Source organism: Lithobates pipiens, unplaced genomic scaffold (assembly GCF_037356315.1).
Source record: "Lithobates pipiens isolate NorthernLeopardFrog02 unplaced genomic scaffold, aLitPip1_a1.2 Scaffold_22, whole genome shotgun sequence".
Taxonomy (NCBI): domain Eukaryota; kingdom Metazoa; phylum Chordata; class Amphibia; order Anura; family Ranidae; genus Lithobates; species Lithobates pipiens.
The window spans coordinates 195790697-195810148 of record NW_027507784.1 but is presented as its reverse complement, the minus strand read 5'-3'; the positions used below and the strand labels follow the sequence as shown (position 1 = coordinate 195810148).

General features: G+C 41.1%; 1 protein-coding gene across 3 annotated transcripts in view; it reads left to right on the top strand.

Moving 5' to 3' along the window:
• Window positions 1-18470, top strand: part of RHBDF1 (rhomboid 5 homolog 1) — a 208876-nt gene extending 190406 nt beyond the window's left edge. For all 3 annotated transcript variants that reach the window (XM_077448794.1, XM_077448793.1, XM_077448795.1), the window contains 2 exons: window positions 3670-3823; window positions 17401-18470. In XM_077448794.1, the coding sequence (XP_077304920.1) occupies window positions 3670-3823; window positions 17401-17820 (574 nt within the window). In that variant the 3' untranslated portion in view covers window positions 17821-18470. The remainder of the gene's footprint in view (window positions 1-3669; window positions 3824-17400) is intronic.
• The last annotated feature ends 982 nt before the right edge of the window (window positions 18471-19452 follow it).

Below are 19452 nucleotides of genomic sequence, written 5' to 3'. Positions count from 1 at the left end.
AGCTATTAAAATACAGCATGAACTGTTTTATGAAGCGATGTGGTATTTTTGAAGTGAAAGCTAGCTGTATTTTAATGCTGGCGGTAGCCAGTATCCTTAACAACCAGTAAGTAGCTGGTTGTTAAGGAGTGGGCGGCCACCGTGTCCTTAACAAACATGACTCATCTGCTGTCAGCTGGATTGCCCCACTGATAGCAAAATGTAAACAAAAGAATCGCCGACATTAAAATTAAGAATAAACAGAGTGGGGGTCCCCTCCCAAATCCAAACCAGGCCCTTATCCAAGTATACAGCCCTGGCCAGGAAAGGTGGGGGACTAGTAAGCAACACCTCCCCAAACCATACAAGGCCACATGCATTCAACATGTTAGACATGCTTTGGATGAGGGGGGCATTACTCCCCCAAGGCATCATGTCCCCATTTTAAAGAGGACGAGGGCCTCTTCCCCAAGACCCTGGCCCTGTGAAAATGGGGGATTGGGGGTTGACATATATCTCGGCCCCCCACCATGTAAAAAGTAAATTAAACCACACTGTTTTTGACAAGTCCAATTATTCAATCCCCCCCAAAGCGTCGACCCAAACAAACAAAAAACCCAACCTGCACTGACGCTGAATGACAGTTCGCTGCCTCCTGCCCGCAAACGAAATTAAGGGGTTGGGCCACACAATGATGTCCATCCCATTATCACACCATCAACCCATCATGCCAGTGTCAATAACATCATAGGGGGTGAGCTCACCCTTTAACTTAATTGGGTGGCCCTGCCCCTACATTTATTTAGCAGATAGGCAGCGTCACTGTGGGTTGGGGTTTTTTTTTTTTTTCCATTCAGGTCGGCAGTCAGCATTCATCCTGATTGACGTTGGATCCCCTTTCCTGACCAGCCAGGCTGCATGTTCAGATAAGGATCTGGGAGGAATCCCATGCTAAAATAAAACGACCTGAAGAATTGGGGTGGGGGGAGCCTTTCACTGTTTTATTTTTTTTATTTTAATGCTGGCAATTCTCTTGTTTGCATTTTCCTGAGCAGTGGGGAATCATGGCTATTGAAGATGCGGCAGCCGTCCGCTGCTTGAACTCCTTGATATTTACTGTTTGTTAAGGACACCAGCGGCTGGCGACTCCTTAACAACCAGCTAAAATCAAACACATTCCTTAACTATCCCATGGCTGGACTACTACTTATTTACCGAATGGATTTATTTCCTTAAGTGAATAGCCTTTACCACTGTTTTATGCAGTATTTACCGAGTGTTTTTGCTTTTTGAGGTAAATACAGCGTAAAGAGATAGTGAATTGACATTTTCAGCATTGCATGCGATATTTGGGACAAATGTGTCAGGTCACCTAAATACCACATGCGATCTGCTTTAGTGAATGGAGCCCATTATCCTAAAAGTTATGACAAAATATGAAAGATACTTGATAGAAAACTCCAGCTCCTGTTGGAAGCAGAGGGACGTCCTGTGGAGACACCATTTAGGATTCTATTTGAGACGTTTATTGGCTTTGCTAGCCTGAACTGTCTGAGGCTACAGCCCTCGGTAACTGAATTTTCTTCACCATTTGGAAGTCCCAGATGTCAAATATTGTTGTTTTTCATATATAGAAAACCCAAAAAGCAGCTTTTGCTGCACTACTCATTTTCAATCTGTCTTCTCCCTAAAGTACTTCTTATCCAATACAAGATGTCTTCAGGCTCCTAGGTTGAATGAAGGTCAACAATCCACCCAACCCACTTTCTTCAGGCTGTCACTAGAACAGATATAAAGGGTAAATCTTTCGGTGGGGACACTTTCTTTGGTCGCAACTAAGAGATTTTCACTTTGGAGAGATTTTCTCTCACTTCCTGTTGTCTACAGTACAGAACAAAACTGACAAAATAAAAAAAAAAATACAGAGGTCTTAAGCATTCCATACTTTATTTAAAATAAAAAATATTTGGCTTTTTTTTTTTAACTGAGTTTATTGAAAACAATCAAAGTCAAACATAGACCAATGCAATTACAGCATCATATGGTGATTACCTAAAAGAAGGAAGTAATTATTGCAGAGTAGATGGTATCCCCATATCAGATATAGGACACAAAATAATATATCCATAGATAGTGGGGACATTTAAAGTGATACTAAAGTCTTGTTTTTTTTTTTTTAATTGCTTAAAAATAACAAACATGTTATACTTACATGCTCTGTGCAGTGGTTTTGAAGAGTAGCCCAGATCTTCCTCTTCCCGGGTCCCTCTTCGGCGCTCTTGGCCCCTTCCTCCTGATGAGTGACCCCACAGCAAGCAACTTGCTATGGGGGCACACCAGCCAAGCCACAGCTCTGCATATCCATTCAGACAAGGTTCAGTGGGTAGGCCCTGCCCCCCCTCTCTCCTCATTGTCTCACTGACTGTGACAGCAGCGTGAGTCAATGGCACCATGCTACTGTCTCAGCCATTGAGAAGAGGAGACCCGGGCAGTCGAGTCTGTTCTGCAACATTGATGGATTGAGATGGGCTTAAGTAAGCATTAGGGGGGCTGCTGCACACAGATGGCTTTTTTCCTAATGCATAAAATGCATTAAGATAAAAATATCTTCTGCCTTTACAATCTCTTTAAGCATGATATTGTCTGTAAGCATCTTATTTACGATTTGTAATAGATAGTCAATAGAGGAAAGAAAAACCTGAAGCTAACAATACATGTACAGTACCCTAGTAGCTAGGCATACTACAATAAGTGCCTGTTCCCATAGCAGAGAGAAACATATTAATAAGTGGCCAGAGCAGTGGGTTGTAGAATCATATCTGTGTCCTAGAGTTGGGATACACTTTGCTATCAAATGAATAGGCTAGAAAAAAACACTGCTCTACCCAGGGTCAGATATTAGTGTCAACAAAGAGTCACCAGTATCCTGAGTATCAAACCATGGACCCCAGAGCTCTTAAAACTTTTTAGGGCATCCTCTTGCTTCGTAAATCAATTTATACTTAGCAAGGTCTGATTAATAACCTTTTTCCATAGCCCAGTATGGAGTATCTCCTTACGGGTCCAATTAAGCACAATCGTTTTATGGGCATAGTAAGAGTCTGAGGAAGTGTTTAGTGACTGCAGACACCTCCAGGTCTTCAAAAATTCCTAACAGGCATCAGTGAGACCCCTTTCACACTGGAGGCATTTCTCAGGCACTACAGCGATAAAAATAGCACCTGCATAGCGCCTAAAAAAAGCCTCAGCTGCAAACCCAGTGTGAAAGCTTTCACACTGGGGCACTGCGCTGGCAGGGCTTCACAAAAAGTCCTGCTAGCAGCTTCTTTGCAGTGGTGGAGAAGCGGTGAATACACCGCTCCTGCCCATTGAAAACATTGGGACAGCGTCGCCAAGCACTGCTGCAGCGGCGTTTTGCAGGCAGATTTAACTGCCCCGTTAACGGCCGAATAGCACCTCTAAAACAATGGCCGGGGCAGCTCAGTGTGAAAGGGGTCTTGGGACAGCAAATATTTGATGGGTCAATCAGGTATCAGTCGTCACCTGTGAAACATTTGGCTTTAGATACACTTTAAGAATAATGTATTTTTTTAGTAAAATCCATGTATGGAATAATAGGATGTATGTTGAGCAGAAATATAAATCCAATATGTTTGTAATTGTGTTTTTAATGTTTGTAATGTTTTACAGCGTTTTGCATTGTCTGGTCTCTGTTTGTTTCCAAATGACTATACTACGAGATCTTGAAAAGCTGGCAGGTTGGCATAGAATCTCCATTATCTACATTTTAAGTGGGATTACTGGGAATCTTACTAGTGCCATCTTTCTGCCCTACAGAGCCGAGGTAATTTTACTATGCTTATACTATTTTAAAGTGATGTGAACAAAGAAAGTAGGTTTCCATATTTCAGTACGTCAGATTACTGTTTGCAACATTTTGTTTGGAAGTATATAGTGTAATCAAATCTATAAAGGATTAATTTATAAATTTGAAAATACTTTCTGTCTAGTGGAATGCAGAGGATTTTTAGTTCTGGTGCCTTGTTGTACTAATAGTGAAATAAACAATAGCAAATGTTGCAGCTTTGTGTAGATACTGCAAAGGTATCTTGCACTTCTAATACTTATGCTGACTTGTGTTTTCACCTCATACTGACCCACTAATACTCCACCTCCAATTGAAGTGATTATTTGCACAAAATTTTAAATTTGAGTAAATTTGATTAGGCTATTAACCAGTTCCCAACCGGCGCACGACGATGTACGTCGGCAGAATGGCACGGGCAGGCATATTGGCGTACAGGTACATCCATTTCTATATGCCGCCCTGCCATCGTGTGCGTGCCGCCGGTCAGGACCCCGTGAGTCTGGTCGCGGGTCCCGTGGACTCGATTGCCGCGGGGGTACCCGCAATCGTCTCACGGGGAGGGTGAACGGGGAGATGCCGTTGTAAACAGCATCTCCCCGTTCTGCCTAGCAACAAGTGATGCTGATCTCTGCTCCATGTGATTGGAGCAGAGATCAGTGTTCACTAACACAAAGCCCAGCCCCCCACAGTTAGTAACACGCCCCTAGGAACACTTAACCCCTACACTGCCACCCCCTGGTTAACCCCTTCACTGCCACCCCTGGTTAACCCCTTCACTGCCAGTGTCATTTACACAGGAATCAGTGCATTTGTTTAGCACTGATTGCTGTATAAATGACAATGGTCCCAAAAATCTCTGATGTGTCCGCCATAATGTCGCAGTCACAATAAAAATCGCTGATCGCCGCCATTACTAGTAAAAAAAAAAAGTATTAATAAAAATTCCATAAAACTATCCCCTATTTTGTAAATGCTATAACATTTGCGCAAACCAATCAATAATCGCTCTATTGCGATTTTTTTTGCAAAAAATATGTAGAAGAATACGTATCGGCCTAAACTGAGGGAAAAAATGATTTTTTATATATATTTTTGGGGGATATTTATTATAACAAAAAGTAAAAAATAATGCGTTTTTTCAAAATTGTCGCTCTATTTTTGTTTATAGCGCAAAAAATAAAAACCGCAGGGGTGATCAAATACCACCAAAAGAAAACTCTATTTGTGGGAAAAAAAGGATGTCAATTTTGTTTGGGAGCCGCGCAATTGTCAGTTAAAGCGACGCAGTGCCGAATCGCAAAAAGTGGTCTGGTCTTAAGCCAGCAAAATGGTCCGGTCTGAAAGTGGTTAAAACATATCTAAACCCAAAAACAAAATGTTAATATATAACTGCTTACTAGGCCTTAAATGTGATGGCTGCATTTGGGTTTATTTTTTAGGCTTTATTTTTTATTTTATTTTTTGCTCTATTTTCACCTGGTAAATCTGTGAATATAATAATACAGTGTGAGTGTTTGGTAGTGACTTACGCACATGAACTTAATTAAACATTGAACCTATTTACTGTGCAGGCAGGGGAAAACTATTGCTGGATAGACACATAGGAGGTTATTTATGAAAGTAAAATCCACTTTGCACTGAAAGTGCACTTGGAAGTAAAGTCGCTGTAGATCCGAGGCGGACATGCAAGGAAAATAAAAAACAGCATTTAAGTTTGCACATGATTGAATGATAAAATCAGCAGAGCTTCCACTCATTTCAGATCTACCCCTTAGATTTAGAGCAACTGCACTTCCAATTGCACTTCCAGTGCACTTGCAGTGCAAAGTGGATTTGCCTTTTGTAAATAACCCCCATAGTCTGGATTCTATTTTTCTTCTAAGGCGGTTTTGTGTGTTATTTCTTTTTATATCACTTTGATTCCAGTGGGAGTTTTACCAAAACTGTCGTCAGATATATTTTTTAATGTTAAAATGGCGCTCAAGCTTTCTTTGCAGAATGTTGGCTCTTTATTCTACCTTCATTTAGCTTCAGAGAGGGTCACGAGTTACTGTCTCAGAGATGAGCTACACACAGTTTAGTCCCCTGCTGCTGCCGCCCACCTTGGTACAATGTTACAGTCTGTAATAACTGAAGGGAGCTAAGGAGATTTTTCTTCCTACCTGGTTTGGGCTACTATCCGCCAAGCCTAGGGAGTGCTCTGTTATACGACAGTTCTTTGTTCACAGAAGCGGGGCAGGCAGCAGAATGCAGCAAAAAGTAAGAGAGTTTATTTGAGCAAGAAAATTTTAAAAAAGGAGGCTTCAGACATACTGCTTTTTTTTTTAAATAAGGATAAAAGTGGGACATTTAGTATATTAGTGAAAAGATAAAGAAAATAACATTTTAAATGTACTTTTATTTGTGTTTCACAAAAGGAAGGTACAACTTAAAAATTAAATGTACAATAATGTATCTCATGAGAACTGCCACTAGAGGGAGTGTGGACACCATAAACCTCTAGGAGAGTAACCACCACTGAAGGAAACAATGTTGCAATATCATGTAATTGATAGAGAAAAGGCGAATACTATTTCAGAGGAAAAAAAAGCTCTAAATTATAGCTATACTGTATCTATAGTGTACATAGAAAGGGGTTTGGTGTGGGCGTATTGGGACAGCTGTCCACGCTGATCTCCTATTAACCAACCCAGACCAATAGTTAAATTGGACTATACCGGTACTTTTTATGATAACACAAAAGAAATGTAAAAATACATTTTTTTTTCAATTTTTTATGAAAATATGAAATGACAAAAAGACTAAATGAAAGGAAACAATATATAAAACATCAATAATAGCGATAAAATACACCCCAGAATATATAGCATGTACAAACACTCGAAAGGGAGGATTTGATTCTGGTGGTGTATGGGGGTCTCCTCTACTAGTTTCGCGCGCCAACCGCTTCTTCAGGAGGATATCTATGTAAGATTATAACAATTAACATACAGGTCATTAACAACAATTATAAAAATAATAAGGACATCATTTATATAAACATGTGTAAACACCTAGAAAGGGTATGGAGATCAACTCACCCCTGACAATCAATGAGAGACAGCCAAAAGAGAAAAACATATATAACAGGTGGCAGGGACCCTATATTCCCCCTACGGCGGACATGGGGGATTGGTGAAAACAGGTGCTGACAAAAAAGGAGATAAAGAAGTTTTTATATAAATTTTTGAATAAAAAAAAAAAGGGAAACAACCCAACCTATACCCCCATTCATTGGTAATCACTTACCAGGTTTTTTAAAAATTATAAATGTATTGTTTCGTTGGGTATTACTCTAGGGTGCTTAAACAGTTCCCATGGCGTACAATTTGGGTACAACAATCATTTTTACCATAGGGAGTAAGGCATCGTTACATCTGAGTAAAAAATAAAAAATACCTTGTTTAAAGAAAAATTCCGCAACATTGTAGTAATAAAAAAAATAAAAATAGTATCTCCAGAAGGGGATCTTAAAGGTCGAATGTTACCTGATGTGATACAATATTGTCCTCCAGTTACAGCAGCCGTCTGTTCACCTGCCCAAACACAGCGGTCAAATGGGCACTGTTTTATGGGCTCCCCGACATGCACCACGCCAAACACGTCCGCCGACCGGAAGTCGGCGGCGAATGACATCACGCAGTCAGCGCCTCCACACTGCACAACTGCGGTGTGTCTAAGACCGCAGCGGAAGTGTGCAGGGGCAAAATGGAGAGGAGACACCGGAATTCCGGTGTCCATCACGTTAGCCCTGCAAGCTGTAGAAGGGGACAAATCCCCTCCCAAAGCCAGGAGGAGCACATGTCCGCCGGAGGGGGAAATTAATTAAAGGGCTCCAGACCAAAGTATAAGACAAAGAAAGGGGGAAAAAAAAGGGGGGGGGGGGTTAAAAAATATATTTGTTCCGTCTGTCACCGCATCATCGGATGAGGAGAAGTCCTAAATGGGGAAAAGCCTTAGATTTAATATTTATTAATTAGTATTTAAACATTATAATTATACAATAATCAAATACATATAATATTTTTTAGTGATAGTAACAAAAAATATCTGTACAAAAGATATTTTAAATATCCTAGAGGAATAGCAATAAGATAAAAAGAGAGGGAAAAAAAGGGGAGGGGGGGAGTTTTCTTGGACCCAAAACTGAATATTTAAAGAAACGGTTTATAGCAAATTGTTTTGTTAAGGCCAGGGGGGTGGGTGGCGTTGAGCTGTTCGATCCAGAGGGTTTCTCTCTGTAGGACCACTCGGTCCCAATCACCACCCCTTGGATTTGGGGGGATCACCTCCAGAACATAAAATTGAACAACGGAGGTATCAAAACGATGGTGGAGACCTATATGTCTCCCAATAGTAGTAAATTTTCCGTTGCTCGAGTAATAAAGGTGATCCCCTATTCGTTGCCTGAATTCCCGGATTGTTTTTCCAATATAAAAAGCTTTGCATTTACAGGTCATTAAATATATAATGCATTTCGTACTACAGTCAGAGAAAGTGCGTGATCGAAATAGTTCACCATTTGGTAAGATGAATTTTTTCCCTTCCATAACCCATGGGCAACGAGGACAATCATTGCATTTATATGTGCCTGGGGGAGTACGGGGTATCTGATCATTAGGATTCTAATGACTACGTGTTAGACAGTCCCGTAATGAACGAGCTCTGCGAAACACTAGTTCTGGGGTGGAACGTATATATTTGGTAAGTATATGATGGTCGGTAAGAAGGTACCAATTTTTACTCCATATATCCCGAAGGGTTTGGTGATGAGCAGAAAAAGTAGTAATAAATCGAACAGAATCTTTAACAATGGTTTTTGGATGTTGATGTAATAATGTGTTTCGTGGGCGTAACATTACCTTATGAAATGCTCTCCTCAAGCATGTAGGAGAATATCCTCTCAACAAAAGTCGGTCCCGCAACGCATTTGCTTGTGTGTTAAAGTCAGTGTCCAAACTACAATTTCTACGTAGTCGCAGAAATTGCGCAAAAGGGATACTGGGTATCAAAGGTTTGGGGTGGGCACTAGTAGCATACAGGAGAGTATTCCCTGCAGTAGGTTTCCGGTACAGGTCAGTGTAGAGAGTACCGTCGGGTCGTTTGATAATTCGTAGGTCCAAAAAGGAGATTTGTTCCTGATCAAAATTAAATGTAAATTTCAAATTAAAATCATTATTACCCAATTCCCGTATGAATTGTAATAATTTATCCTTTGTCCCTGTCCAAACTACGAATAAATCGTCCAGGTAATGGTACCATATAAGAATATCCTCCAGGAATGGGGCAAGTCGGTCACAAGAATGGACCTTTCTCTCCCAGCCTAAGCAATTTCTGGATGATGGTCTAGTTAAATTTGTAAAATTACGTTTATTTAAGGCGTTATAAATTCTTGTATAGTGTACACAGGATGAACAAAGTAGGATTTTTTATTTATACAAAAAGTAGCCATATCAGAAAATAAATTAAAAAAGCGGTGCAGCTCAAAAAACAAATACAACCATAAAAGATCGCATATGAATCATAAAGTTCATAATGGACTGAATAATAAAATTACACGAGCACCAGAGTGTTCAGAGTAGTGCTTCTATACAAAAGACACAAGGTGATCATGTGACAACCTCCACCATTGATATTCCTAGTAGCTCCCTATGCTGAATGCTGGAGAGGAATGTACTCTGGTACTGTGGCGTGGCGTGGGGAGAGCAGAGGGGGCAGTGGCCCCCGGGTGTGACGTTTAGGGAGGCGAAATTTCACGCCAGTAGTGTCACTATTGTTTGCCTCCTCCTAATTTAAATTTCCTGTGTCCCCAGCACTCCGGCCGCCATGTTCAGTGTCTGACACCCTGTGATTGCCCTGGGCGTGTGGGGATCATGTGCGGCATGGCGCTGGCCTGTCTGCGATTGCGGTTGCTCCTGAAGTCCCACCTCTGGACATGACCCCCATACGCTCCAATCACAGTGTGCTGGGAAACACTGAACATGGTGGCTGGAGCGCGGGGGAGACAAGCACTAGAAAGTGTGAGCTGCCGGGGTCGTTGTATTCTCCTCCTATCCTCCGGAGTCCGGACTGATGCAGGACAAGAAGGATGGATGGGCACAGACGGGGGGGGGGGGGGGCGCCGTATATGTAGTCTCAGTATAGGAAGACTGTAGGCAGAACAGTATAGTGGTCAGTGTAGTGTAGTGTACAGTGTAGTATAGTGGTCAGTATTGTGGTCAGTATAGTGTAGTGGACAGTATAGTGGTCAGTGTAGTGGTGTGGACAGTATAGTGGTCAGTGTAGTGTAGTAGACAGTATAGTGGTCAGTATAGTGTAGTGGACAGTGTAGTGGTCAGTATAGTGTAATGGACAGTGTAGTGGACAGTATAGTGTAGTGAACAGTATAGTGGTCAGTGTAGTGGACAGTATAGTGGTCAGTGTAGTGGACAGTGTAGTGGTCAGTATAGTATAGTGTTCAGTGTAGTGGGCAGTATAGTGGTCAGTGTAGTGTAGTGGATAGTATAGTGGTCAGTTTAGTGTAGTGGACAGTATAGTATAGTGGTCAGTGTAGTGTAGTGGACAGTATAGCATAGGTGTCAGTGTAGTGGACAGTGTAGTATAGTGGACAGTATAGTTGTCTGTGTAGTGTAGTGGACAGTATAGTATAGTGGTCAGTGTAGTGTAGTGGACAGCGTAGTGTAGTGGTCAGTATAGTGTAGTGGACAGTATAGCGGTCAGTGTAGTGTAGTGGACAGTGTCGTGTAGTGGACAGTATAGTGTAATGGACAGTATAGTGGTCAGTGTAGTGGAAAGTATAGGGGTCAGTGTAGTGGACAGTATAGTGTAGTGGACAGTATAGTGTAGTAGTCAGTGTAGTGGTGTAGACAGTATAGTGGTCAGTCAAGTGTAGTGGACAGTATAGTGGACAATGTAGTGATCAGAATAGTGTAGTGAACAGTATAGTGGTCAGTGTAGTGGACAGTATAGTATAGGGGGTCAGTGTAATGTGTAATGGTCAGTAAAGGAATCAGGTTGGTCAGTGTTGAAATCAAGTAGGTTAGTGTAGTGGTCAGTATAGGAATCAGGTAGGTCAGTACTATTGTATTTGAAGGGATTCGGGGAGAGCTAAAAGTCTGCAGGTTAGGAGGCGCAAATGATTTGCCTTGCCCTGGGTGCTGACAACCCACGCTACGCCACTGCTCTGGTAGTAAAAGGAGCACTCTGAACAGTTCACAGGTACATGTAATAGAAGCAGTAAAATAGAGTGCTTTCCGTTTTGATAAGAACATTTATTTAAGTAAAAAGTTTGCACTTACAAGTGTAGCACTGTTTCCCAGTGCTAGGTCACAAGGCAGACAGATGAAACAAAATCCACGAGGATCAACGATAGACGCGGGTGACGTCACGCTAGTCACGTGGTTCCGTGACGTATAAAGTTGCCTCCTCTCCAATACTTTGTGACTCTCTCAATGCCCCAAAATCTCAAACCCCTAGGGTTCTGATTGCGAACCAATTTGAAATGCCTGAAGACATTGTGAGTCTTTAATACTTTCTTGATATTGTTCACATGTTCCCCTAACTCAGTGTTTCTCAATTCCAGTCCTCATGGTCCACTAACAGGTCATGTTTTCAGGATTTCCCTCAGATGAAACAGCTGGGGTAATTACTAAGGCAGTGAAACTGATCAAATCACCTGTGCAAAATAATGGAAAGCCTGAAAGCATGACCTGTTAGTGGGCCATGAGGACTGGAATTGAGAAACACTGCCCTAACCTAACGTGGAGGGATCTAGAGGTCCTGCCAATATATTTCAGACTGCACTCACACTCAAGCATATAAACAACATGAATAGTAGCACAGATGATTCATTGTTGTACCTTATATTTCTTATTTGTCGCTGAAGCCAGGAAATCCTTCCGCTTCTTGATGTTAACTTTTGAATGTTTACATGCAGTACTTCGCCCACAGGCATAGAAACCAGTAAGGAAAGAAAATAACCGGTTCCTACTGGGGTTTTGGTCTTTTGTATTCTCCTACCCCCTCTCCTTCCTCTCTTTCCTTTCTTTTTCGTGGTTGGCCATTTCCTTGAGGGGTTCCTTGAGGCAAATGTCTCCACCATTCCCGCTGGATTTAGCTGGTACAGTGTGTGTGTGTGTGTGTGTGTGTGTGTGTGTGTGTGTGTGTGTGTGTGTGTGTGTGGGGGGGGGGGGGGGGGGGTGTATGTGTTAATAGAGGAAGGTAAGGCCAAGGGTGTCCTTACTAAGAAGGAAGCAGCTTATCTAGACCCTTTGTCCTACCGTCTACCTAAAATTCACTAAGATAGTGTCAACCCACCTGGTAGCCCTATCATGAATGGAATTGACTCAATTTCTTCCAGAGTAGGACAGTATGTTGATTCTTTTCTCCAGCCATTAGTCATTAAGACAGATGCCTTCCTTAAAGACACTAAACACATCATACAGATTCTCGAATCAGTTAGCTGTAGACCATACAGTATCCTTTATAAATTCTTTATTTTTTCATGTTTTCTTTCCATAGATTTCGCATTACATTTCTTTATATACCTACAACTTCTTTAACAGCTATAACAGTCTTATAATATTTCAATCTATACCTCAATTCCACGTCATCCTCCCCCATCCCTCACCCTTCCCTCCCAGAAAAATAAATAAATACAGTATCCTTGTCACTGCCGATGTCAGTTCATTGTATACCATTATTGGACACGAGGATACATTGGCATCAGTGCAATGGGCTTTATCCTCTGCAAACCTCCCAAGGAAGCACAAAAAGTTTCTTTCAAAAGGTTTGAGTTTGTGTTTATGCAGAAACTGCTTTTGGTATGATCAACAGTTCTACTTGCAGGCAAGAGGGGTTGCGATGGGAGCCCGCTTTGCTCGCGGTGTGGCCAATTTGTTTATGGCCCACTGGGAGGAAGAGGCTGTCTTCAATCATCTCCCTCCTGAGCTTGTCTGCTATAGGAGATTCATAGATGACCTTATTTTTAATCTGAGAGCGAGATAGATCTAGCCTGGATTGTTTCATCCAGACATTGAATAACAATGCCAAAAATATCCAGTTAGCATGGAATATAAGCCTTGAACGTATGGTCTTCCTTGATCTTGAGATTTGTAAGGATGGTGATCACTTCTGCTTGTGTAATTATTTCAAACCGACTGATCGGAATACCTATAAACCCCTGGAGTTACCAACATAGGTCATGGTTGTGCAACATCCCCAGGGATTAATTTATTAGGCATAGACATAATTGCACTCGCAAGGAGGACAGATACTGATATTGAATCAGAATAAAGAAAATACTACTAACGGTTCAAATTTTAAGATGGTGCTGGACTATAACGTCCAGCACAAAAGGTTTGAAAACATAGTACAAAATAATTGGTCTATTTTGAAACAGGATAAGGTGTTTGGCCCTCTATTGCCACAGCGACCATCATTCATATATGAAAAAGCTCTATCTTTAGATTGTTCAGCTCCAGGAGTCATTGTTCACTGATCCACCGGTTCAGTCTGAAAAAACGGTTAATCTCTTTCCTTACTGGTTTCTACACCTGTGGGCAATGTACTGCATGTAAACACTCAAAAGTTAACATCAAGAAGTTAGGTTAGGGGAACATGTGAACAATATCAAGAAAGGATTAAAGACTCACTATGTCTACAGGCATTTCAAATTGGTTCACAATCAGAACCCTAGGGGTTTTAGATTTTGGGGCAATGATAGAGTCACAAATCATTGGAGAGGAGGCAACTTTATACGTCACAGAACCACGTGACTAGCGTGACGTCACCCGCGTCTATTGTTGTTCCTCGTGGATTTTGTTTCACCTGTCTGCCTTGTGACCATGCTACTGTACCAGTGTACATTCTTCTCCAGCGTTCAGCATATCCTGTGATCTAGCCGTTGTGACCTATCTGATTTATCGGGGTCCATTCATTGAGGTGAGCTGCTAGGAATATCAGTGGTGGAGGTTGTCACATGATCACCTTGTGTCTCGTCTACAGAACCACTACTTTGAACACTCTGTGGTGCTCGTGTGACTTTATTATTCAATTCATTATGAACTTTATGGCCTTTATCTTTTATGTTTTTTTTGTGCTGCACTGCTTTTTTAATTTATTGTGATTTGGGACTTAATATTTTGAACATCAGTGTTCAGCTTCTGTCGTTAGGTTTTAATTGTACTGATTGATTTGTACTGTTTACAAATCAGAATATAGTTTTAATTAGAGGTTGACCGATATATCGGCCAGCCGATATTTGGTCATTTTGGAGAAATCGGCATCGGCCGATTATTATCCAAATTAGGCCGATATTGAACAATGGCCATACCTCTGCCAGCAGAGTGTGGAGAGCAGCCCCGCTGTGTGTGAAACTGTATGGAGAGAGAGAGAAGCTGTCAAAATTGAGGTTGGATGTCGGGGTGGACGGGACCCGGGGTGGACGGGACCCAGCTATCCAACACCAGCCAATGGAATGGGATCTGGGCAGGCCGCTACGTGTATCTGGCCCTGCCCCTTTCTTAAACAGCCCAATCATTGGCTGGATAGCTGCTGGGTCCCCCCCAACCCCAGGTCCCGCCCACCCCAGGTCCCACCCTCCCCAGGTCCCACCCACCTCCGACATCACCCTGAATTTGTCAGCTTCTCTCTCTCTCTCTCTCCATAGTTTCACACACAGCGGCGCTGCAGAGAGCATTCAATTTCACACAGTTACACTATTGGCTGTGAAACCTGCCATTGTCAACCAGTGCCAATTAGTGCCACCTGCCAATCAGTGCCATCTGCCAGTGCCACCTGCCAGTGCCAATCAGTGCCTGCCAGTGCCATCCAGTGCTGCCTGCCAGTGCCAATTAGTGCCATCCAGTGCCACCTGCCATTGCCGATCAGTGCCACCTGCCAGTGCCACCCGCCAATCAGTGCCAACCTGTGCCACTTGCCAGTGTCACCTGTCAGTGCCATCTGCCAGTGCCACATGTCAGTGCCTGCCAGTGCCACCTGCCAACAAAAAAAAATTGGCCTAAGATATCGGCCGCAAAAATAGGCATCATATATCGGCCACCCCGATTTCTAAATATCAATATTGATTACACTGCCTAATGCGTTCTTTTTCCGATTCCTGCAACTCCGACACGCATATGCATCCCAATTTGAATCCTCTCCGTTTTAATTGGAGCAGGTTGATTTGGAGGTCCTCCTTCGGGAATAACACTCTCAAAAAAACTATCAGGGATCTACAAGTCACTACTGCCCTCCATTCATGAGGGTCTAGATGCCCTGCTTACTCTGTGGCACTTGGAGGAGCAGGAATTGGATAAAGAAGACTGGGAGGATCACTGGGATAGCCCATTGCAAGCATTAATATTGACTAAAGATAGGTTAATCCAATTTAAAATGTATTTTACACCGCAAAGATTACATCGTATCTACCCTAGTTCCTCTTCTTGCTGTTGGAGGTGTTCTAGTGACCCTGCGGGATTTGCCCATATCTTTTGGAAGTGCCTTGGAATTTGTCTCCTGGGGTTCGTTGACTCTTTGGCCGTTAATAGGGCTATGCGTACTTTATTGGGTCTCTTATTTTTTTATGCCAGGAAGGCGATAGTGCTCAAGTGGAAATCAGCCACAGCCCCTACTTTGTCCTTCTGGAAGCATCTAACCATTAGGGTTGTACCCCTATACAAAGATACCTATTTTTCTCGGGGTTGCCCTAAAAAAATTGAGAAAGTCTGGCACTTGTGGACAGACTCAGACTATACAGCTGATGATCAGGAGTCCATGGACTGAATCTATTCACCCCTGATATGGTTTAGCCTAAGATATATACCGTTTTACCTCTTTTGCAGTGACTAACGCTTCATTAGATTGGGTATAAATCTAAAGTTGAGTAAATGTTCTCCTGATGTATCCCTGTTGGTTGAGAGGGAGCAGGAATCTCCTTGTAATTCATTAATCCTTGAAATAAATGATTAGAACGGCCTAGCGAAGTGTATGGAATGTTTTGTTCTTTGTATTTGATAAGTTGTATTATTTGGCAGTTTGTGTTATCTGTATTTGTTAGCTGGGGAATGCCCTAAGGCTATGTTCTGTACTTATACAAATTATCTTCAATAAAAATAAATGTAAAAAAAAAAAAAAAAAAAAAAAGGTTAAACATGTTTAGTATCGATTTACTAATTGCAACTTTATCTTTTATATTTTACCATAAATGTGTAATATATTGTGTTTGTGTGCAGTAAAATTAAATTTTTACTGGAAAGTTGCATTTAAGAAATGTGTGCTAAAATCATGCAATATTGGAACTTGCAAGTACAACCATTTTATTCTCCAGGGTCTTTGCCTTCAGAAAATATACATAAAATATACATTTACTCCTGAAAAAATCTTCAGGCGTAAAATGTATGTTTTAACACTTCTAACGATTTAACACTTTTAACACTTCTAGCGATTCGGGAACCCTGCGAATCCACTGCAGGTTCCAGCATCGCACCTCATTCGCAAGGTAGTTCACACTGCCATATGCGAACTGCGGGGAGTGTCATTACAATGTGCTTGCATATCGCACTGTGAACTTACAGTTCAGACATGAATTGGATTGCATGGGTGTGAACACCCATGCGATCCGATACTGGTGCGGACCAGAAAAAGAGTCCTGTGCAAGTTTGATCTGAATGTGATTCAAATTCATCCGTACTATCTGTATGGCTGAAATCGCATCTCACGGACATCGCATGTGATTTGCACTGCAGTGCGGTGCGAATCACACGCAATCTCGCACCAGGCACTGGTGTGAACCGGCACTTTCAGTTACTGCTTTATATTTAATCTGATGCGCATACATTCTTCAGCATATACTGTATAATAGTTCTTTAAAGGCTGAGAACATCTTGCTTTTATCTCCTTTAACAATTATAAAAGTTGGGGAATCAGTGAAATATTCCCTTCCAAATGTGATGTCCTGACAATGGGTGTTGCTATTGTTTAAGTTACTCACTTTCTTTAAGGCTTAATGTATTTTCCCAAAATACGTGCAGTGTAAGCACCTAAATTTCACATGGTATCAGCCTTTTTCGGTCACTGTACAGCAGAGCTAAGACTGAGGGTGGGGGGAGGAACATGCTGATAGGTAGATGGAACAGGGAGATTAGCCTATTAGTCTGCTGCTTGTCTTTTCAAAGACCAGTCACATGGTGGGGAGTGTGTAGGAGACCTATACGTGTTGCTGAACTGCAACAGAGAAAAATCAGATCTCCACCCGTCCTGGAAAGAACAATCTGGTGTAAATGTCAGAACTGGATGAACAGTAGTACAGTTTTATTGGTAGCTAAAACCACTACCTTGCATATATTCTGTAGTGTATTTAGATGTTTGCCTGGTATTCAGCTTTAATCTATTACATTTTGGCTTATAAGTTTCCATCTCTTGTGCCAGTGTTAACAGGTCGCACTATTTAATTTTATATTAATATTTTTTAATTCACGCATAAATTATAGTTTATTATTTTTATTTTTCACTAGGTTGGACCAGCTGGATCTCAGTTTGGAATCTTGGCCTGCCTTTTTGTCGAACTCTTTCAAAGCTGGCAGATTCTAGCAAGACCGTGGAAGGCTTTCTTCAAGTTGTTTGCCGTTGTCATCTTCTTATTCTTATTTGGACTCCTTCCTTGGATTGACAATTTTGCTCATATTTCTGGCTTTATAAGCGGCTTCTTTTTATCTTTCGCATTTCTTCCTTATATTAGTTTTGGCAAATTTGACTCCTACCGGAAGAGATGCCAGATAATTATATTTCTACTGATATTTTTTGGACTGTTCTCTGGTCTAGTGTTTTTATTTTATTTTTATCATATCAAGTGTGAATGGTGTGAGTACCTAACCTGTATTCCATTTACAGATAAGTTTTGTGAGAAATATGACCTTGATGCACAACTGCTTTGACACTAACTAGAGATTTTTTTATCTAAGCAATATTTTTAAGATATTTTTTATGTTTTGAAATATGGTGTTATATGGTTATTATTAAAGGTACTGAAAAAAAAATAACATTTATTATATCCCACCAGAGATGGCATTAAGATTATTACTGAGTAGTTAACCATATTGGCACAATGATTAAAATTAACGGGTATACCAAGAGATCATCTTTGCTATGCTGTGGGATTTACATTTTTTTTATCCATATCTATATTAAAAAGTATATACCTAATGTGCACATTGTTAATTTAATCTGTATATATAGCATTTGATAACCTTTGCTAAAATGTGTGTCAGATAGTTTTACTATCTGAAATATTTTACTATCTGAAAACAGTATTTTTTCATTGTTCACTTTTACTGAACAACAGTGTGACGTCTTTTTGATGAACTAATTTCATTGGTAGGTTTTTAAATATTATTTCTACTGAAGGCAAAGCCGCAGTATTTAAACCACAGGGTAGCGTTTTAGCTGCTTTGTCTGTTAAAATAAAAAATAAAAAAATTTAAAAAGTTTTGCATACACCATTTTTAAACACTAATTTTGGTATATTTGCAACATTTCTACAAGTATGGACACATCATAATAAAGCAGAAGACTTTACTTGGCACGACTCACTTGTTTCTCTTTTATTAAACTGTTTTATTTAACTCTGTGTTTCTTACTCCAGTCCTCAAGGACTAGCAAAAGGTTGTTTTCCAGGCTTCCAGGCAATTACACAGATGTATTTATTATACACAGTTTAAGTGGTACTCACTAATAATTTCAGCTTATGAGCAGCTCCAGAAAAGGCAACCAGAAAAGGCAACCTCTAATGCATACCATACACACACAGCAGTTTTCTGCCCATTAGAAATGTGAGTGAGAGATGTGTTCTTCAGACATGGTTTTAAAGGAAACGTATGGCCAAATGTAGGGATGGACCAAACACACCACGATTCAGGTCCGCACCAGAGCATGCGAACAGGCAAAAAATTTGTGCGAAAATGCAAACCCTATTAAAATCTATGGAATATGAAAAATCAAAAGTTATAATTTTAAAGGCTTATATGCAAGTTATTGCCATACAAAAAGTGTTTGGGAACCCGGGTACTGCCCCAGGGGACATGTATTAATGCAAATTTTTTTTTTTTTTAACTACTGTGTTTTCAGGAGCAGCGATTTTAATAATGCTTAAAGTGAAACAATAAAAAAATGAAATATTCCTTTAACCACTTAACGCCCGTGCTATATCCGAATGACGGCTACAGCGTGGCTCAATAACTCTGGGGCGCGAACCTAGGAATATCGATGAGTGCACCACAGATCACAGTAAATGGCCGATAACAGTGGGCATTTACCACGTGACCGCTCTGTCAAATAACGGAACGATCACTTGTAAACAAACCAGCGTCATATCCGGTTCCTCTCTCCCCTCTCATTACCGATCGGTACAGTGTGAGCGGAGAGGGGAGAGATCTGGTGCAGCAGCGCTGTGATCTGGATGTGTAGCTATCCATCCTCAGCAATACTCATCCATCCATCCATACTCAGCAATACTCATCCATCCATACTCAGCAATACTCATCCATCCATCCATCCTCAGCAATACTCAT